The 19,605-nt window shown below is 48.3% G+C and overlaps 12 protein-coding genes across 12 annotated transcripts in view; 7 read left to right on the plus strand and 5 right to left on the minus strand.

Annotated features, from left to right (window-relative positions):
- The first annotated feature begins 400 nt into the window (after positions 1-400).
- On the plus strand, positions 401-4,335 carry PICMEDRAFT_18465 (hypothetical protein). Its single transcript, XM_019162009.1, has one exon. The coding sequence runs from the start codon at positions 478-480 to the stop codon at positions 4,216-4,218; it is 3,741 nt and encodes a 1,246-aa protein (XP_019015321.1). The 5' UTR covers positions 401-477; the 3' UTR covers positions 4,219-4,335.
- A 119-nt stretch (positions 4,336-4,454) lies between these two features.
- On the plus strand, positions 4,455-7,543 carry PICMEDRAFT_18466 (hypothetical protein). Its single transcript, XM_019162010.1, has one exon. The coding sequence runs from the start codon at positions 4,504-4,506 to the stop codon at positions 7,420-7,422; it is 2,919 nt and encodes a 972-aa protein (XP_019015322.1). The 5' UTR covers positions 4,455-4,503; the 3' UTR covers positions 7,423-7,543.
- Positions 7,544-7,885: 342 nt separating this feature from the next.
- On the minus strand, positions 7,886-8,237 carry PICMEDRAFT_18467 (hypothetical protein; the record flags this gene model as incomplete). Its single annotated transcript, XM_019162011.1, has 1 exon — positions 7,886-8,237. A coding segment is annotated over exon 1 (185 nt), but the record flags the coding sequence as incomplete, so codon positions are not given.
- Positions 8,238-8,833: 596 nt separating this feature from the next.
- PICMEDRAFT_23774 (hypothetical protein) lies at positions 8,834-9,025 on the minus strand (the record flags this gene model as incomplete). The annotated part of the gene is made up of 1 exon (XM_019162323.1): positions 8,834-9,025. A coding segment is annotated over one exon (192 nt), but the record flags the coding sequence as incomplete, so codon positions are not given.
- Positions 9,026-10,159: 1,134 nt separating this feature from the next.
- Positions 10,160-11,347, plus strand: PICMEDRAFT_74818 (hypothetical protein; the record flags this gene model as incomplete). The annotated part of the gene is made up of 1 exon (XM_019164880.1): positions 10,160-11,347. One exon carries the CDS (start codon positions 10,160-10,162, stop codon positions 11,345-11,347), a length of 1,188 nt encoding a protein of 395 aa, XP_019015325.1.
- Positions 11,348-11,397: 50 nt separating this feature from the next.
- PICMEDRAFT_13764 (hypothetical protein) lies at positions 11,398-12,084 on the minus strand (the record flags this gene model as incomplete). The annotated part of the gene is made up of 1 exon (XM_019160108.1): positions 11,398-12,084. The coding sequence occupies one exon, from the start codon at positions 12,082-12,084 to the stop codon at positions 11,398-11,400; it is 687 nt and encodes a 228-aa protein (XP_019015326.1).
- A 366-nt stretch (positions 12,085-12,450) lies between these two features.
- On the plus strand, positions 12,451-13,758 carry PICMEDRAFT_74820 (hypothetical protein; the record flags this gene model as incomplete). Its single annotated transcript, XM_019164881.1, has 1 exon — positions 12,451-13,758. One exon carries the CDS (start codon positions 12,451-12,453, stop codon positions 13,756-13,758), a length of 1,308 nt encoding a protein of 435 aa, XP_019015327.1.
- Positions 13,759-14,088: 330 nt separating this feature from the next.
- On the plus strand, positions 14,089-14,686 carry PICMEDRAFT_18473 (hypothetical protein). The gene has a single exon (XM_019162012.1). It carries the CDS (start codon positions 14,107-14,109, stop codon positions 14,458-14,460), a length of 354 nt encoding a protein of 117 aa, XP_019015328.1. The 5' UTR covers positions 14,089-14,106; the 3' UTR covers positions 14,461-14,686.
- Positions 14,687-15,046: 360 nt separating this feature from the next.
- Positions 15,047-16,084, plus strand: PICMEDRAFT_74822 (hypothetical protein; the record flags this gene model as incomplete). Its single annotated transcript, XM_019164882.1, has 1 exon — positions 15,047-16,084. One exon carries the CDS (start codon positions 15,047-15,049, stop codon positions 16,082-16,084), a length of 1,038 nt encoding a protein of 345 aa, XP_019015329.1.
- A 294-nt stretch (positions 16,085-16,378) lies between these two features.
- PICMEDRAFT_37615 (hypothetical protein) lies at positions 16,379-17,272 on the minus strand (the record flags this gene model as incomplete). The annotated part of the gene is made up of 1 exon (XM_019163094.1): positions 16,379-17,272. The coding sequence occupies one exon, from the start codon at positions 17,270-17,272 to the stop codon at positions 16,379-16,381; it is 894 nt and encodes a 297-aa protein (XP_019015330.1).
- Positions 17,273-17,717: 445 nt separating this feature from the next.
- On the minus strand, positions 17,718-18,779 carry PICMEDRAFT_13768 (hypothetical protein; the record flags this gene model as incomplete). The annotated part of the gene is made up of 1 exon (XM_019160109.1): positions 17,718-18,779. The coding sequence occupies one exon, from the start codon at positions 18,777-18,779 to the stop codon at positions 17,718-17,720; it is 1,062 nt and encodes a 353-aa protein (XP_019015331.1).
- A 584-nt stretch (positions 18,780-19,363) lies between these two features.
- Positions 19,364-19,605, plus strand: part of PICMEDRAFT_79750 (hypothetical protein) — a gene marked incomplete at both ends in the record, with an annotated part of 3,571 nt that continues 3,329 nt past the window's right edge. Inside the window, one exon of the mRNA XM_019164972.1 lies at positions 19,364-19,468. Coding sequence (XP_019015332.1) covers positions 19,364-19,468 — 105 coding nt within the window. The remainder of the gene's footprint in view (positions 19,469-19,605) is intronic.

Consider the following 19,605-nt stretch of genomic DNA (forward strand, 5'->3'; position numbering starts at 1 on the left):
CTTTTCCGCATCTCGCTCGATTTTCTCTTTTCCGAGCTTTTTTCGGACTGCTACTCGTCAACGGGGGAGAGGGCTCTCACGGGGGGTAGAGTCGGGCCAGAGCATCCGGACTTTGCCAAAAGACACAAGGCTTCAACAGCAGTGCTTCTGCAACCCCCACTGTCTTCTATGCTAACTGTAGACCGTCCGTTCTCCCCGTGCGCTGGTGCAAAGCCCGTTTTCCGCTTTTGGGTCGATCGACCCGGTTTTTTTGTTTTTGCATCAGTACACCCGTGCACCGGCGGCTCTCCCGCTTTCTCCCTTGCCACATTTTGCCGGAGCTGGGAACCGTATGTGCTTCCTCTATCTATCTGCGGAAGAAGGCTGGGGGCTTTCTCCTTTGCTCCGTTGTTCCCTTCTGGTTCAGAGTGTGCATCAACCCATTGAGTAGCAGCAGCATCGGCAGCACCCATCAACTAGATTGCAAGCACAGCCAAGATGATGGGATTCAACAAGAGAACGAGGCAGAAGACGGCGGCACCCGTGAGAGCGGGCGGAAGCACGGCCGGAGGCAGCAGCAGCGGAGCCAACGGAGGGATCAAGAAGGCCACGTACGACCACGCCAAGAAGAAAGAGGTCGGTGTGAGCGACTTGACGTTGCTTTCGACGATTACGGACGAGGCCATCAACGACAACTTGAAGAAGCGGTTTGAAAACGGCATCATCTACACGTACATTGGCCATGTCTTGATTTCGGTGAACCCGTTCAGAGACTTGGGCATCTACACGCTCGACGTGTTGATGTCGTACAAGAACAAGAACCGTTTGGAGGTGCCTCCCCACGTGTACGCGATTGCGGAAAACATGTACCACAACATGATTGCCTACAGCGACAACCAGTGTGTGATCATCTCGGGTGAGTCCGGAGCAGGTAAGACCGAGGCTGCCAAGAGAATCATGCAGTACGTTGCCGAGGTGTCCGGCTCGCTCACAAACTCCACTTCTATCCAGCGGATCAAGGACATGGTGCTCGCCACCAACCCCTTGTTGGAGTCCTTCGGGTGCGCCAAGACCTTGAGAAACAACAACTCCTCCAGACACGGGAAGTATTTAGAGATCCAGTTCAACAAGAGCTTCGAGCCCGTCAGTGCCAACATCACCAACTACCTTTTAGAAAAGCAGAGAATCGTCAGCCAGATCAGTAACGAGAGAAACTTCCACATCTTCTACCAGCTAACCAAGGCGGCCGACGACAACTACAGACAGACTTACGGTATCCAGCAGCCTGAGCAATACATCTACACAGCGAGCGCCGGATGTACCACCGTTGACTCCATCAATGATACTACAGACTTTGCAGACACCTTGAAGGCCATGGAAACCATTGGCCTATCCAAGGACGAAATGGATAACGTTTTCAGACTCCTTTCCGGTATCTTGTGGATCGGTAACATCAGCTTCGTCGAGGACGAGGAAGGTAACTCGCAAATCAGAGATACCTCCGTCACCAACTTTGTCGCCTACCTTCTACAGGTCGATGCAGAGTTGTTGTGTAAGTCGTTGGTGGAAAGAACCATGGAAACCTCTCATGGTATGAAAAGAGGCTCCATTTACCACGTCCCTCTAAATCCAACCCAGGCAACGGCTGTCAAAGATGCCTTAGCTATGGGGATATACAACAACTTGTTTGACTGGATTGTTGACAGAGTCAATCAATCGTTCTCCAAAAACAACCAAGCAATATTCAAATCTATTGGTATTTTGGATATTTACGGCTTTGAGATCTTTGAGCACAACTCTTTTGAGCAACTGTGTATTAACTATGTCAATGAGAAATTGCAACAGATTTTCATCCAATTGACTTTGAAGTCGGAGCAGGATGAATATGTGAAAGAGCAAATTCAATGGACCCCAATCAAGTTCTTTAATAACCAGATTGTCTGTGATCTAATTGAATCAAAGAGGCCTCCAGGCATTTTTGCAGCCTTGAACGACGCATGTGCAACTGCCCATGCCGATTCTTCCGCTGCAGATCAATCTTTTGCGCAAAGATTGAACATGTTATCATCTAACGCTCATTTCGACTTGAGAGGTAGTAAGTTTGTCATCAAGCATTATGCGGGTGACGTCACCTACGATATAAATTCAATGACCGATAAGAACAAAGATCAAATGTTGAAAGATTTATTAGAAATGCTACAGACTTCCCAGGATCCATTCTTGAAAGCACTCTTTCCAAACAGAGTTGACGAATCGAATAAGAGAAGACCTCCAACATCAGGTGATAAAATTAAAACCAGTGCAAACTTGTTGGTAGACACCTTATCACAAGCAACCCCATCCTATATTAGAACAATCAAGCCCAACCAACATAGATCTCCTTCAGAATACGACACAAAGGCTGTCCTGCACCAGGTCAAGTATTTGGGTTTGAAAGAAAACGTTAGAATCAGAAGAGCAGGTTTTGCCTACAGACAGACTTTCGAGAAATTCGTCGAAAGATTTTATTTATTATCGATCAAGACTTCCTATGCCGGTGAATACATCTGGACTGGAGATGCTAGAACTGCAACGGAGATTATTTTGAAAGACTCCAATTTTGATCCTTCAGAATGGCAATTGGGTGTTAGTAAAGTCTTTATTAAAAAGCCAGAAACATTGTTTGCATTGGAAGATCTCAGAGAAAATTACTGGGCAAATAAAGCTAAGGTTATCCAAAGAGCTTGTAGAAAATGGTTGAGAAGAAGAGAAGAAGCAGCCAGAATTGTACAAAGACTTTGGAGGGCAAGATCAAAGGGTATTTCCCAAGAGAACCAATACACTGAGATGAGAGATTATGGTAACAAGATTGTCTACGGTAAGAAGCAAAGAAGAAGATTGAGTCTGTTAGGCTCAAGAGGTTTCTATGGTGATTACTTAGGCTGTAACGATAAAACAGGCGGTTTTGGTAAATTCATCATGAACTCCATTGGCTTGCGTGAAAAGGTCCAATTTTCAGCCAAGGGTGAGCAATTACATTCCAAGTTCGGTAGATCATCGCAAAGATTACCAAAGATTTTCATCATAACGAGGGACAAGTTTTTGGTTGTCGGACAAACTATTGTCAACAACAAGGCCAAGTATACAATAGAGTTTAACAAATTGATCACTCAGATCCCGGAAGTCAGTGTATCTAACTTAGCAGATGATTGGTTGGCAGTCAATCTTCATTCAAAGACAGAAGCAGATCTATTTGTCAATTGTATCTTCAAGACTGAGATGCTGGCCAGATTCAAAAAGGGAAATCCGAATATCAAAATTAGTATTTCGTCTACTGTTGTCTACTGTAAAAAGCCCGGCAAGAAGCATACAGTCAGATTCAAGCTGGCTGCTAGCTCCGCCAAAACTGGGGACGCCTATAAATCAAGTACAGTTTCTGTTTCTCAAGGTACTGAACCAACCGCGAGAAACAGAGAAACACCTCGGATCAAGACAGCATTTACAGGTGACAAAATTGCTGCATACAAGAGAAGTGCTCAATCACGTGGTCTTAAGAACTCCATGACCGCCGCCGCCTCAGCTGCTTATCATCCTGCCACTCCAAATGCTAATTCCCATAGCAACGGTCTGAGCAAACCTGCACCTCCGGTTTCAAGGCGCCGTGAAGCTGCCACATCTTCTGTTCCAGCACCACCTCCTGCTGCAAACAAGCCAAAGCTAACCGTCAAGTCGAAGCAGGCTCCACCTGTTTCTAGAAACAGAATCCCTCAAACTGTACCAGCTGCTACGAACCCAACACCAACTCCTCCGCCACCTCCACCTCCACCTCCAGCCGCAGCACCAAAATGGCCAACCTACAGAGCCGAGTATGACTACCCTGGCACCAACGGTTCCATGCCACTGGCCAAAGGTGATATCGTCTACATACTACAGTCAGAGCCTAGTGGATGGTCGTTAGCTAAGACTCTGGACGAAACCACAGAAGGGTGGGTCCCAACTGCTTACATTGCCGAATGCGCTCCTCCTGCCAACGGTGGAGGTCACTCTGCGGCTCCACCAGCCCCAGCTGCTCCTGGCTTTTCCAACTCCACCCCTGCACAGGCTGCCACCGGTAACGGCAACATTGCAGGTGGTTTAGCTGCCGCTCTGATGGAGAAGAAGCAGGAAGAAACGACAATGGCTAGCGATTTGGCGGCAGCGATCAGACAGCATGCACGTAGAGAGAGTGATGACGAAGACGAGGACGACGATGACTGGTGATGTGTGAAATGTGAAGTGTGTATATTATATTATGTACAAGCGTATTTCTAATAACTGTTTTGTTTACTTTGAATTTATGACATAGCATGAACAAAGCCTAAGAAAGATGACCAGAAGAGGAAAAAGTGAAGACGAAAGAAAAAAGGTGAGGAATCGGATTTTTTTAAGCTCCAAATTTTTCGGCTCCTGGGTGGTCCTTTGACACACATCCACCACTTACTTTCTTCTGGGAAACCCCTCTTATCTCTTTCCTGACCACGACAAACCGTCTCATTGAAAAATACAATGGCAGAGTTGCAGACAGTAGTGCAGGTGCTTGAACGCTCTCTTGATCCACGCAGCGCAAAAGAAGCTGGAGGTGTGTTGAAGGGCATGGAAACCGAGATTGGGTTTCCTATTACGTTGTTACACGTAGTAGCCAGCGACAACACACCTTTGGCAATCCGCTTAGCAGGTGCGTTGTACTTCAAGAACCTTGTGAAGCGGAAGTGGATCGATGAAAATGGACAGTACCAGATCTCTAAGCAGGATATCGACATGATCAAAGCTGAGATTGTCCAACTAATGATCGTGTTGCCAGATTCGCTACAGATTCAAATCGGAGAAGCCATCAGCTTGATTGCAGAGAGTGAGTTCCCGAATCTCTGGGGGAACTTGATTGATGAGTTGGTGTCGAAACTTACCTTGGAAGACCTTGTTGTGAACAAGGGTGTTTTGAAAGTTGCACACTCGATTTTCAAGAGATGGAGACCCTTGTTCAGATCGGACGAGCTCTTCTTAGAGATCAAGATGGTTTTAGATAAGTTTGTCATCCCATTCATGGAAATGTTGAAAAGTATTGACTTTCTTATTGACCAAAACTTACAAGATGGTGCAAAATTGAAATTATTGTTTGAAAACTTACTACTTATGGTGAAAATCTACTACGATTTGAACTGTCAGGATATCCCTGAATTTTTTGAAGACCATATTAGCGAAGGTATGACGATACTTTTAAAATATTTGAAGTTCCACAGTAGCTTGTTAGAAGACAGTGACGAGGATGACGAAATGGATTTAGTAATCTTGGTTAAAGTTAACATTTGTGATCTTATTCAGTTATATACCACAAGATATGAAGAAGAATTCAAGAAATATATTGAGCTTTCAATTCAGATCATTTGGGATTTGTTGAACAACATCTCAATCCAAAAGAAAAATGATATATTAGTCTCAAAAGCATTGCAATATATGACCTGCGTTGTCAATCTTTCCAACTACAATGCCTTGTTCAGCAATGAGGACGCTGTCAACCAAATCACAGAAAAGATAATTTTGCCTAATATCACATTGAGAGACAGCGACTTAGAAATTTTTGAAGATGACCCTATTGAATATACCAGAAGAGACTTAGAAGGCTCCGATGTTGACAGTCGTAGAAGATCTGCCACGGAGTTTTTGCGTTCTCTCAAAGAAAATAATGAAAATCTAGTCACTGCTATTATGATGGAATATATCAACCACTATTTGAAAAGTTATTCCGAAGACCCAAGTGGCAACTGGAAACTAAAGGATATAGCCATCTACTTATTCTGTGCAATAGCATCCAAAGGATCGATTACCAACTCCGGAATAACAAGTACCAATCTTTTAGTTGATGTAATCAAATTTTTTACCGAGTTTATCTACCCAGATTTAGTTGGACAAGTTGCAAATCCTATTTTGAAGGTGGATTCCATTAAATATATATACATTTTCAGAAACCAGCTAACAAAGGAACAGTTGATTGAGACATTACCATTATTGACGAGTAATTTCAACGATGGTAACTACGTTGTTTATACCTACACTTCGGTCACGATCGAAAAAATACTCTCTTTAAGAAATCCATCCAACCATCAAGAAATGCTCTTTAGCAAAAATGATTTGAGTGTTGCTGTTCTGAATGATTTGTTGATGAACCTTTTCAAACTTATTTTCAAGATGGGCACTACTCCTGAGAAATTATCGGAAAATGAATTTTTAATGAAGTGTATCATGAGAATTTTGCTGATCAGTGAAGATTCTCTTACATCTACCGTTGTCCAAGTTTTACAAGAATTAACCAAGATTGTCGAGACCATATCCAAAAACCCATCCAATCCTAAATTTTCACATTACACTTTCGAGTCAATCTGTATAATCATGAAATTCTACAAAAGCGGTATCAAAGACTTTTATGCTTTATTGAAAAATACTTTATTTGGTATATTGGGCCAAGATATTCAAGAATTTATCCCATACTCTTTCCAAATTTTAGCCTTTGTCCTAGAAAATTATCCGACTAACGAAGAGCTACCTGCAGAATACCAACAATTGATCAAGCCACTATGCTCCCCTCAAGTCTGGGAGTTTAAGGGAAACATTCCTGCTGTGAAGAGATTGTTGAGCGCTATCATCACATTCACACCATCCATGTTTAACAATGCCGAGAATATAACGCCGATTTTAGGTATCTATCAAAAACTCATTTCATCCAAAAGTAATGATATACTAGGATTTGAGTTTTTGGAAAGTATAATGATCAACATTGACATTACCAACTTACAACCTTTCTTAAGCGAGATATTTATCATCCTTTTGACGAGGTTAAAAAACTTCAAGACTGAGAAATTTGTCAAGAGATTCATTATATTTCTAAGTAAATTATCAAGTTTGGAGTTGAATGTGGAGGTGAACAAGAACAAGTGGACTTCAACCGTTGTTGTAAAAATATTTGAGAGTATTCAACCTGGCTTGTTTGAACAAATTTTGAACAGTTTCATTTTACCACATATCACTAAATTCAGTAACCTGACGGATAAGAAGATTCTAGTGGTTGGGTTAATCAACCTAATTGCTGAAAACTACAAAGTGATTAGTGAAGTGGAAATTTTGAAACTTTTGAGCGAACTCTTAAAGCTGCTGAACAGCGAATCCATCAAGAATTACAAGACGGTTGACGAAAATGTCGAGCTAATGACGGAGTTGGATAATGAAGAGTACACTTTTGGTTCTAGTTTCAACCGATTGAACATCATTCAGCTCAAACCTTTTGATCCTGTCAGCAACAGTATTAAAGATAAGGCTATGTTAATTGAATTTTTCAAATTGAAACTTCAGTCTATTGATAGCCAATATCTATATGCGATTATGCAGCAACTCGACGCAGAATCCAAGGTCATTGTTTCTTCTTTGGGTATGTAGTATTGGTTAATTTGACAGATGTGTAATATTTTAGTGTAGAGCAAATCTCTTAAGTATATAATGAAGTAGATTTATCCCTATTAATATCACAACCTTTGAAGTGTCTTGTGAGCTCATGGTGGTGGTTTATGAAAATTTGACTGTCACCTTGTGAAATCAACGAATATTTCCTAATCGGGAAATTCACAGTGCTTATCTACCGCGGTCACCAAAAGACTACGGATTTGTTGTAGGCTGGAGGCCTCAATGAGAAGAAGGTTATTTTGGCTTCAAAAACGTCGTATTGGAAACATATAGCTTACTGTCTAGGCGTTGAAAAGATTATCGAAAGTTGTACTCCAAAAGCTTCCGACGGAAGAACAAAAAATACAGTATAGAGTAAGTAGCCACCGTCTCGAGCCGGTGCTAGCTTAGTGGAATTTTTGAGAACCTATCATTACTAAACTATAAAGGCTTAAAGTTTGTTCTTCTTAATGTTATATCAAAGGATTGCGATTTGTACCGGGGACCTACCCGACAGGCGAAAGTATTAATTAATTTTCCTCAAAATCGAGATATCAAAGATTATAGACACTTTCAAAACTTCTTTACTGAAGACCCAGCTTATACTCGGGTTGATTGTAGTCCGCTGGTTGCAGTCCGCTAAAGACTCTAAGGCTAAAGCAATGGAGAGAAGGAAAATGGCATTGCGGTTCAGACCTTTTGATCTATACTGCATTACAGTCCACACATGCGTGAGACATTCTCACAACATAGTAGGCACTAAAAAAAGCTTTATCCTGACTTCAATACATGATGAATAGTCTACAATTCTATTTCAACTGGTCTTGATCCTGGTAAACTCTGCCTCGAGGATTTCTTCTTTTCGGTGGAAGTACGAATGAAGTACAGCAAGCGATTTTTTGCAACGGCTTCGGAAACGTTTTTAGTTTCCGCTCCTTCCGGTCTTGCCGGTTGCGGACCCCTTAACGCCGGCCTGCGAGAATTGGAATAGCTTTCAACCGCAACTTTCCTGAATCGTTATCATTTCTCGATATCGGTGGTTCGGATAGAAAAGCTGGAGAAGAAGTGGTTAGGCCAGAATTGGCGTCTTTGGTTCTCAACTTTAAATCATTTCTGGCCGCCATTTTTAGAAAAAGTATCGTTATCCTGAGTATAAATTAAAAACATGCAAAGTTAGAGAGTAAATTAAGTTATCATTGCAAAAACCAATATATATAAAAAGTCGTAGAATAATTAACTGGTGAGGTCCTGTTTCCGGTTATATTCCTTAGTCGTTACTGGGGCCATTGCTGACTTCTGTTGTGGGAGACTGCTTGATGCTGTCCAACTCGTTTTCGTTCGACGAATTGGCAGAGTCATTGGCGTCCTTGCCTGTGCCGTTCTTCTCAAGCTCTTTCTTCTCAAGCTCGGCAATTTCTGCAGCTGTCAAAAACCGTCCTCCCTGGCCTCTTGGTCTGCGCATGGCGTGTTTATGCCTGGACTCGTGCAAGTAAGGCTTACGCACCCTCTGTATCTTCAACGTTTCCTCGAGCTTGGCCCGGGCAATGCGTCGTTTGAGGATCCGGTGGTATTGTTTGGCGTTGACGTAGTACGGCTGGTCGGTGGGGCTGGCTGCGTTGTTGCTACTGCTGCTGTTGTTATTGATCGGGGAGTCTGAAGGTCCCGGCTGGGGCACGACCTCGGTCTCGATTTCTGCCTCCAAAAGACCAAGACTGCTGTTGTCGCCAGGGCCCTTATGCTGATCCAGTTGTTGCTGCTGCTGCTGTTGGGCTTGGTGGAGATGATGCTGTTGCTGCTGCTGTTGCTGCTGCTGTTGCTGCTGCTGTTGCTGCTGCTGCTGCTGTTGCTGCTGCTGTTGCTGCTGGTGTGTTTGCTGCTGCGGCAGCTGCGGCAGCTGTGCGGCCACCGCCGAGGGCGGTGGCGGATGCTCGTTGTACATGGATGACAACGCAGTCTGGGGGCCCAGCAGAGAAGAGTCGTGGAAGGAGCTGGAGAAATGCTGCGGATTCCGCTGGTGGATGTATGCGGCCGAGGCGGCATAGTGCTGCTGCTGCTGCTGCTGCTGCTGCTGCTGCTGCTGATGTTGCTGCTGTGAAACCGAGCCTGCAGACGTGTCTATCAGACTGTTGATGTTGTCCAGAGTGGAGCCCAAGTTCTGGATATGTCCCGGGTCATGCAGGTAGTCCTGCTGTGGATAGTAGTTGTGCACAGGGATGTGCAGGGAGTTCTCCATAGTGCTAGTGCTGGTGCTGGTGATGATGATGCTAGTCCTCGTGGCCTCCTTACTGCTCAAAACGACTGCGTCAGAGCTGCTTTTGTTGTCTTTTCAGCCCATCCAAGTCAATGCCAGTTCTTTTTTGATGTCCGCTACCGCTCTTTAGGGGAAAAAAGGAGAAGACAGAGAGAAAGGGGAAAAAACAAATGCGATACCGGTGTGGCGGGTGCGGACAGGTGTGGCGGTGCAGCGGCGATCTCGGGGATGAGTGTGGCGGTGCAAGCTGAGGCCGGGTAACTGTGGCGGTGCCGTTACGTAAGCGTGAGTACGTAAGCGGTCTGGAATTTTTTGCCTTTTTTTATTTTTTTATTTTTTTTTTAAACATGAATTTTTTATTTCCATAGATTTCAGATAGAAGAAGAAGAAGCAGGGGAAGAAAGAAAGAAGGAATACAGAGAAGCAGCAGATAGGGAGGATTCGAAGACTTATAGGCCCAACAAGACAGCACACACAGATACCATGCCTGCTACTATCATCTGCATTGGGATGGCGGGGTCCGGGAAAACGACCTTCGTGCAGCGGTTGAACTCGCATCTGCACCAGAAGAAAACGCCACCGTACGTGATAAACTTGGATCCGGCGGTGCTGAAGGTCCCGTTCGGGTGCAACATCGACATACGGGACTCGATCAACTACAAGAAGGTGATGGAGGACTATAACCTCGGGCCAAACGGAGCGATCGTCACCTCGCTCAACTTGTTCAGCACGAAGATCGACCAGGTGCTCTCGATCGTGAAGAAGAGAAGCGACAGCTTCAAGCACTGTGTGGTGGACACGCCGGGCCAGATCGAGTGCTTTGTTTGGTCGGCTTCCGGTTCGATCATCACCGAGTCGTTTGCGACCGAGTTCCCCACCGTGATTGCGTACATCATCGACACGCCGCGCAGCGCCAACCCTTCCACGTTCATGTCCAACATGTTGTACGCGTGCTCGATCTTGTACAAGACCAAGTTGCCGATGATTGTGGTGTTCAACAAGACCGACGTCCGTGATGCGCAGTTTGCCAAGGACTGGATGACCGACTTCGAGGCGTTCCAGGACAGCTTGAGGAGCAACGCGGAGTTGAACGACGAGACCTCGAACGGGTCCGGATACATGGCGTCCTTGATCAACTCGATGAGTTTGATGCTCGAGGAGTTCTACTCGACACTAGACGTGGTCTCCTGTTCGGCCTACACGGGCGAGGGCTTTGACGACTTCCTCAAGGCTGTCGACGACAAGGTTGACGAGTACAACGACTTCTACCAGAAGGAGAGAGACCGGATAGTGCAGGAGAAAAAGGACAAGGAGAAGAAAGACAAGGACGCGCAGTTGACACACTTGATGAAGGACTTGGGGCTGAAGGACAAGAAGAAAGCTGCCAGCGGGGCTGCTGACAAGGACGAGGTGGACGTGTTGTCCGACCTCGAGGACGAGATCGAGCGGGACGAGAAGGCCGGCTACGAGCACGGCTTGATCGACCTGGAGGACAGCGAGCGAGAGTACACCTTCCAGGAGGACCGCACGGGGGAGGTGAGGGACGAGGAGGACGCCTCGGAGGTGGCCAAGAGCATCCAGCAGAGATACCAGCAGGCGTTCGAGTCGACGGCCAAGACTGCCTCGAGCAGTGTGGCCGAGGACATAGCCAAATACATCAACGGTGCGTGAGCTAGTGTTGTAATTAATCGTATATAGTAACAAGAAACAGTTGCTCCTGCTCATGCGTCGTCCCCGCGTGAGCCTCCCCGCGTGAGCACCAACGACCCGTCGTCCTGCTTGTGTACCTTCACCAGGCCCAGGGCAGCGATGTTGTACATGTTCTCTCCGACACCGCCATTCTTCGACCTGCTGAGGTCTCGCAGGTACGGGTATGTGTGTGTGTTCACGATGCAGCCCGACACCCCGAACGCGTCCTCGTACTTCTTCTGGAACGAGCTGATGAAGCTTGTGTCCGTGTCGAGGCCCTCCTTCGTGAACGAGACAACCACGATGCTGCTGTCCTCCACGCCCTGCATCTGCGGATACTGCCTGCAAAACGCCCTGTGCAGCGGCTTGTTCCGCGTGGCGTCGATCACCTTGTAGTCGATGAGAAGCGGGAGGTCGTTCGGGTCCTCGTCGGGCGCCGTGTCCTGTATCTCTTCGATGTCGGACACGAGGCGCTTCAAATGGTAGCTTAGTGCCCGGGCCTTGTTCCGCACAACGACGTTGATCGGGTATGCATTCAGCGACGTCTTGAGAAACCGCGTCAGCTCCTCGTCCGGAGCCGGGCTCTTGTTCATTTCTCTGAAAGTCTTCTTCTTCTTTGTCGCCCTGGTCAGTCGTCCGGGGACGAATCCGAGCAACTTCACCGGCGTCGTGGAATCACCGCCAGCTGGCGCCAGACATCGCACCGTTCTCTTCAGCATCTTTGTCTCTGTGTGTGGTCTCTTTGGTCCCTGTTTACCCCTGCTTTGTGGTCCAAGAAGATCTACAACTCCCGAAACTACAGGAACTGATGGAACAAGTGCACAAGAGTTCAAATGGAAATAGATTTCTGGAAAATAAAAGGTCACGTGACCCGATTTTCCCCGCGTAATGCCGTCTCCGGCGGAGACCGTCTATCTCCGGTCCCCCGTGGCGGAGGACGCTTATCGGAGAAGGGAGGGAGATTGGTGCCAAGTATATAAATAAAACGGAAGAAGGAGACACGGGGTTGTTAAGGGTATCCAAAGGCGGGAGATAAACAGAAGGTGACCGATTCACAGGGTGACAAGTAACGGTAGTGGCCAAGCATGACGATTCCGGAAGAAATAGCGTATCTATACAGCATCAGGTCTGTGAGAGAGACCAATTCGAGCACAGTGGCTCTTATCGAAAACAACAAGCTCTTGAACTTCGAGGTGGACCTCGGGAAGATGGAGGAGGTGGTCGACTTTGTGGTGGAGACGATCCGGGGCACGTTCCCGACGAACGCGGCGTTGCTGGAGATACCTGTGCACGGGCGGTGGCAGCACTTTGGGAAGGGCAACACGTCGAGGTTGCCGGACCTGATTGAAAAGGTGTTTCGGCAGGAGCTGGGGCTGGACGACGAGGAGGTGTGCAGGAAGCTCATTGACTTGTTTGTGGTGAGCGTGTTGCTCGACGCCGGGGCTGGGAACGAGTGGAAGTTCACGGAGCCCGGCACGGGGATGGCGATCAGCCGGTCTGAGGGCATTGCTGTGGCGAGCTTGTACATGTTCCAGGGCGGTGTGTTTGCCGCCGCCGCCGGCGGCGGGGACCCGTACGTTGTGCAGGGGTCGAGGCTAGCATCGCTGGGTGCCGAGGAGTTGGCTGCGGGCCTGCAGGTGAGCCAGGAGCAGAACCCGATGAGCGGGTTCGACGGGCGGTTGCGGCTGCTCAACCGGTTGGGCGAGGTGTTGAGCAGCAACAAGGAGCTGTTCCACAGCGGCCGGCCGGGGGACCTCGTGGACTACTTGAAGGCCCGGAGCAGCGGCAGCGGCAGCGGCAAGGCGGTCGAGCTCGAGGTGCTGTGGGACGCGTTGATGCAGGGGCTTCTCCCCGTGTGGCCCACGGAGGGCCGCACGAAGATCGACGGGTACGTGGTGGGCGACGCGTGGCCGCTGCAGAACAAGGCGGGCGGCATCGTGACGTTCCACAAGCTCACGCAGTGGCTGACGTACTCGCTCTTCAAGCCGTTGACCGAGTACGGGGGGTTCTCCATTCTCCATGCGGAGTGCATGACCGGCTTGCCCGAGTACCGCAACGGCGGCTTGTTTGTCGACCTCGGCGTGTTGGCACTCAAGCCGGCGGCGCACGCCCGCGGTCTGGCGCTGGCCGCCCAACACGACCTGCTGCCGCTGCCGGCGTTCCGGCCGGACGACGACGCCATTGTCGAGTGGCGCTCGTGTACCGTGTGTCTTCTGGACATGCTGCTTCCGCTGGTCAATGCCAAAATGGCCGTCGCCGGGACGAAGTACGAGCTCACGTTGCCGCAGCTGATCGAGGCCGGCAGCTGGAAGTCCGGACGTCTTGCCGCCGCCGCCCGGCGCCCGAGCGGCGGGCCCCCGATCGAGCTTGTTGCTGATGGGACTGTCTTTTAGCGTGTATAGAGCAAGCAAAATGTTTTTTCCTAATTGGGCCAGAGACCGTTCGATTCATGTCGCCCTGCGGCAGAAGTGCATCGACGCGTCGGCCTCTCTTTTTTGCGCGGGTCACGTGCTTAGACCGAGGGCTTAGCGCCCGCTGCCAGCCCTCCCCGTCGCAGCGCTTGCATTTTTTTCCTCCCCCCTCGCCCAGCTGCACAAGGGTGGTGAACTTTTTCACACTGTCACACTGCAACCACAGCTACATCTGCCCTTCTGGTGTGCTCCTGCCCGGCTCTTGACCCCCCTCTGTCGCCAACTTGAGAACGTCTCATAACTACCTCAGCACCCACACGCCCACACACCATGTCTGTCGAAAAGAAGGATATCGAACAACCACAAGAGATCAACAAGATCAGAATCACCTTCACCTCCACCAACGTCAAGTCCTTGGAGAAGGTGTCCAACTTGGTGGTCAGAAACGCCGCCAAGGAGGGCATCAAGAAGAAGGGCCCGGTCAGAATGCCAACCAAGGCCTTGTCCATCGCCACCAGAAAGACCCCCAACGGTGAGGGTTCCAAGACCTGGGAGCACTACGAGATGAGAATCCACAAGAGATACATCGACTTGGAGGCTCCTTCTGCTCTTGTCAAGAACATCACGTCCTTGACCATCGAGCCGGGTGTCGATGTCGAGGTCACCGTCTCCGTCTCCGCTTAAGTGCCGGCGCCGTAGACGACGGCCCCGGGACTGCGGAATCTGTGCACCGGGCCCCCTACACCCCAGCCCGCCGGCCCCACTCTAGGCGTACCGTGTATGACTTCAAGTTCCCTCCGACCTCCAAGCATATATGAGACGTTGCGGTGGTCAGCTATCAGTGGACGCCGTCGGCTGCCTCCCTGTGTATCATCCCCTTTGTACCTTCCTATAGCAATCCCGAACCCCGTTCACTCTCCCCCACCGGACTCCCCCACCGGCACTTTTTTTCCGCGGAAAACTTTTTGGGTCGATCGGCGCGTCGATTGCGTCGATCGACGCAATCGACGCGTCGGTCGCTGCGACGCGCCTTTTTTCCCTTTTCGTCCCACTGTAGGCTCCGCCAGCGCTCTGGCCCTTTTCGTTCCCACCGCCTTTTTTCTGTTCGCGGACACGTTGATGTTGTTGTTTTCGATGGCCAGGATCGGAGGGTGTTCCTGGTTCGTTGCTAAACCTTGTTTCTTTTTGCAGCAGTGAAGAAGAAGGCCTTCTGTGGTGTTTTGGTCCTGTTGGAGTGTGTTTGTTGTAGTTTTAGTCTGCAACCGTTGACATGTCGCAAGAAAAGCAAGACGTCTCTATCAACTCCTCTCCAGTGGCCGCTGCGGCTGCACTGGGGCAACAGCCTTCACAGCTGGCCAGAGTGGTCAACTCGGGGCCAGTGTCGATTCTGTGCTACTGTGCGTCGTCGATCTTGATGACGACGACCAACAAGTACGTTGTTTCCGGGCACCACTTCAACCTCAACTTCTTTCTCTTGGCGATCCAGTCGATTGTGTGTTTGATTGCGATTGCCACCCTGAAGTTCTTTGGCGTGATCACGTACCGCCAGTTCAACGCGAACGAGGCCAAGAAATGGTCGCCGATCGCGTTCTTGTTGGTGCTCATGATCTACACCTCGTCGAAGGCCTTAAAGTACCTAGCGATTCCGATCTACACCATCTTCAAGAACTTGACCATCATCTTGATCGCCTACGGCGAGGTCTTGTGGTTCGGCGGCGAGGTGACCCCGATGGCGCTCGGCTCCTTCGTCCTCATGGTGCTCTCGTCCATCATCGCCACCTACGGCGACACCGACGCCAGCGGCTCGATGAACTTCAACGTCGGCTACTTCTGGATGGCCTTGAACTGCTTCTCCTCCGCCTCCTTCGTTCTCTTCATGAGAAAGAGAATCAAGTTGACCAACTTCAAGGACTTCGACACCATGTACTACAACAACTTGTTGTCCATCCCTATCTTGTTGGTCTCCTCCCTCTTGTTGGAAGACTGGTCTTCTGCCAACTTGGACTTGAACTTCCCTCCAGCCTCCAGGGTCAGTGTCTGGCTTGCTATGATCATCTCCGGCGCAACCTCCGTCGGGATCTCCTACTGCTCTGGCTGGTGCATCAGAGTCACCTCCTCCACCACCTACTCCATGGTCGGTGCCTTGAACAAATTGCCGATCGCATTGTCCGGCTTGATCTTCTTCGACGCCCCAATCAACTTTTTCTCCATTTCCTCCATCTTTGTTGGGTTCTCCGCAGGTTTGGTCTACGTCGTGGCCAAGCAAAAGCAAAAGGAGATGCAAGCAAAGCAAGAGTTGCCAAAGTAAGATCGTCACACCGTACCTGCCCTGACTTGATCTTATTGACCCATCGTTTGACTATCTCTATAACTATGCATGCGTGTATGCATGTATGCGTCTCTGCATACCGTATAGCCAAATAACCGAGTAAAGTAAATACGTAAATGAACTATTTATATCATATTCAAATTTATATTCATATTTATACTCATATTCATATATCTTCATATTCATACTTACAAAATATGATGTTAGTTTACACATGCAGCAACACCCGTCTAGCTCCTCCCCTCTCCTCTCCTCTCCTCTCCTCTTTTCTCCTCATTTGTCGATCTTTAAGCTGAAGTCGACAACAGGCGTACCCTGGTGGATGCTGCTCGTGGAGTAGATGTCAATGTCGTTGCACAAGTACTCCGACAAGTTCTCCTTCGTCAACCCACCGCTGCACTCAAGCAAAAATTGTCTCTCGCCTAGATGCTCCTTCTTCAAGTCCCTCGCAACACTCTGCAACTCCACCCCAGTGAAGTTGTCCAACATGATGATGTCTCCTCCAGCATTGATTGCCTCCTCGGCCTCCTCGTAGCTCTGCACCTCGATCTCAACCTTAATCGCAAATCCACCCACTTTCTTCGCATTTCTGATCGCATTCGTAATTGAGCCTGTCGACCAGATGTGGTTGTCCTTCAACATGATCATGCTAGAGAGATCAAACCGGTGCATGTCTGCACCACCAACTAGCATGGCGTACTTCTCCATGATCCGCAAACCAGGAGTCGTCTTTCTCGTGCCGGCAATTATCCCCTTGTACTCTGCCTTTGCAGCAAGCTCAACAATCTCCCTGGTACGTGTGGCCACGCCAGAGAGTCGAGAGAGAATGTTCAATGAAACACGCTCTGCTTGGAGAATGTTCTTCGAAGGCCCAAGTAGCTTGGCAACAACAATCTTCTTGTTAATTGGGTCTTCCTCCAGAGGTGAGACAAACTCACCCTCCTCACGCAACCATTCAACTTTAACTTTGCATTGCCCATACACCTCTTCAAGAAAAGGGATTCCGCAAATGACTCCGCTGGCCTTCATGTACAACGATGCATTCTTTTCGTCGGATCCAACGACGTATCCACCGTAGTCGAACGATGGGATGTCTTCTGAAAGGAAATCTGTAATCTGCTGCTTCCAGTGAGTGGAAACGGGCAATAAGTGAGAATAGTCTGGCATTACGCTATCGATTAACTTCTCTATAGCACTTCTGGAAACACTTTAACTGCCATATAACTACAATGGGCTGATAGCTTCTTTAGCGTTTCTTCTTCAATTCATGATGTCGTCAATTGCCTTTCACAATTTTCCAGTTACCACGCTTACGTAATGAGGGTGGAGGAAGAAAGGGGGAGGGAAAGAAAGCCGACACCCACTTAAATTCATAATCATCATAAAGGAAAGATGGGAAACGGGATATAATTAAAATAATAGATTTAATAATACAAAAAAATCGTAATATATATAAGTGTCACAAAAATGTGTTGGTATCAAAATGTCCTTCACCGAGAAACAGATCGGAGTGAACTATGTAGCTAGGACGAAAAGAATCGTAAGTAGCGGAAAGGAGAGAAGAGAAAAAGCGATAGAAGTAAAAGTTGAACGAAAGAAATCTTTTCGTCAACTAGAACAGGAAAATCGTTGACAGAACGGCAAAGAGACTCAACCAGCCGTTACCGACGGAGGACTTTGGAGAGGAGTTGAAATAACTGACAGTAACACTGTTAGTTTGACCGGTGCCGGACGAAGTTCCTGTGGCAGACTCTGAAGTGCCTGGGTTTCTGGTATAAGTGTTCAACGTAGTGGCGCTTGCACCGCTGGTGGTTGAAGCTTCAAAAGTAGGGCCTGCACTAGTAGGTGCTGTTACCGAGGTAGTGCCTGCTGTGCCGATGGTTTCTTGCGTTGTAAAGCTGAATTCCGTTTTCAACGAGCTCAAAGTGCTAGACTCAGAAGGTACGGTCACCTCAAAAGTTCCAGTTGTTGGTGTTTGAGCGGATGGGAAGGACGAGGAAGTTGGAGATGCTGGTGTAGTAGTCAATGGAACCACTGTGGTATAAGTGCTAGACGAGCAAGGAACAACAGTGGTTTCAGTCAAGATAGTGGTCACTGTTACAGAACCGGAAGTGAACGTCTTATTAAAAACAGTCGTCGTTGTAGTATAACCAGTGGTGATGGTCTCGACGGTTACCTCTGAAGTTACAGTTCTTGGTGCTGTAGTAGTGCCAATTGAACTGGTGATTTCTTGTGTTGTAAAGCTAGATGGGGTTCCCATCGAACTCAAAGTGCTAGACTCGGAAGGTATGGTCACCTCATATGTACTGGTCGTTGATGTTGTAGTGGAACCAACTGTACTGGTAGTTTCTGGTGTTGTATAACTAGAGTCCGTCTTCATTGAGCTCAAAACGCTGGACTCGGAAGGTATGGTCACCTCATATGTACTAGTCGTTGATGTTGTAGTGGTACCAACTGTACTAGTGGTTTCTGGCGTTGTGAAACTAGAATCTGTCTTCATCGAGCTCAAAACGCTGGACTCGGATGATATGGTCACCTCAGAAGTACTCGTTGTTGATGTTTGGAAAGATGGTAAGGATGACAATGGAGTTGATGAGATAGTAGTCAAAGGAGTTACTGTGGTAGAATTTCTGTAAGGAGCCGAAAAACTGGACCCTGTCGAGACGGTAGTCATATGTGTGGTATCACTACTAGTGATGTCAGAAGCAGACGATCCAGTGGTCAAGGTAGAGGTTGTTTCAAAAGGTGGAACACTGCTGATTGACGTGGAGCCGGATATAGTCGTTCCAGAAGAAACTGAAGTAGCATATGAAGTGGTTGATGTTGACTGAGAAGGTTTGACTGTTGGTACCGCAGAGGATCCAGAAAGAGTAGTTGAGTCGGTAAATGAAGAAACAGAGAGTGTCGATGACTCAGTGCTAGATGAGCCAGATGGAACAGTCGATGGTGCACTGGATGAGCCAGATGGTACAGTCGATGGTGCACTGGATGAGCCAGATGGAACAGTCGATGGTGCACTGGATGAACCAGATGGAACAGTCGATGGTGCACTGGATGAACCAGATGGAACAGTCGATGGTGCACTGGATGAACCAGATGGTACAGTCGATGGTGCACTGGATGAACCAGATGGAACAGTCGATGGTGCACTGGATGAGCCAGATGGAACAGTCGATGGTGCACTGGATGAGCCAGATGGAACAGTCGATGAAACAGTTGATGGTGCACTGGATGAGCCAGATGGTACAGTCGATGGTGCACTAGATGAGCCAGATGGAACAGTCGATGGAACAGTCGATGGTGCACTGGATGAGCCAGATGGAACAGTCGATGGAACAGTCGATGGTGCACTGGATGAGCCAGATGGTACAGTCGATGGAACAGTCGATGGTGCACTGGATGAGCCAGATGGTACAGTCGATGGTGCACTAGATGAGCCAGATGGAACAGTCGATGGAACAGTCGATGGTGCACTGGATGAGCCAGATGGTACAGTCGAT

The sequence above is a fragment of the Pichia membranifaciens genome, assembly GCF_001661235.1.
Source record: "Pichia membranifaciens NRRL Y-2026 unplaced genomic scaffold PICMEscaffold_8, whole genome shotgun sequence".
NCBI lineage: Eukaryota > Fungi > Ascomycota > Pichiomycetes > Pichiales > Pichiaceae > Pichia > Pichia membranifaciens.

Bases quoted from the DNA above. Each gene is read 5' to 3' on its own strand.
- PICMEDRAFT_18473 (XM_019162012.1), top strand. From the start codon at position 14,107: ATGTCTGTCGAAAAGAAGGATATCGAACAACCACAAGAGATCAACAAG.
- PICMEDRAFT_18466 (XM_019162010.1), top strand. From the start codon at position 4,504: ATGGCAGAGTTGCAGACAGTAGTGCAGGTGCTTGAACGCTCTCTTGAT.
- PICMEDRAFT_18465 (XM_019162009.1), top strand. From the start codon at position 478: ATGATGGGATTCAACAAGAGAACGAGGCAGAAGACGGCGGCACCCGTG.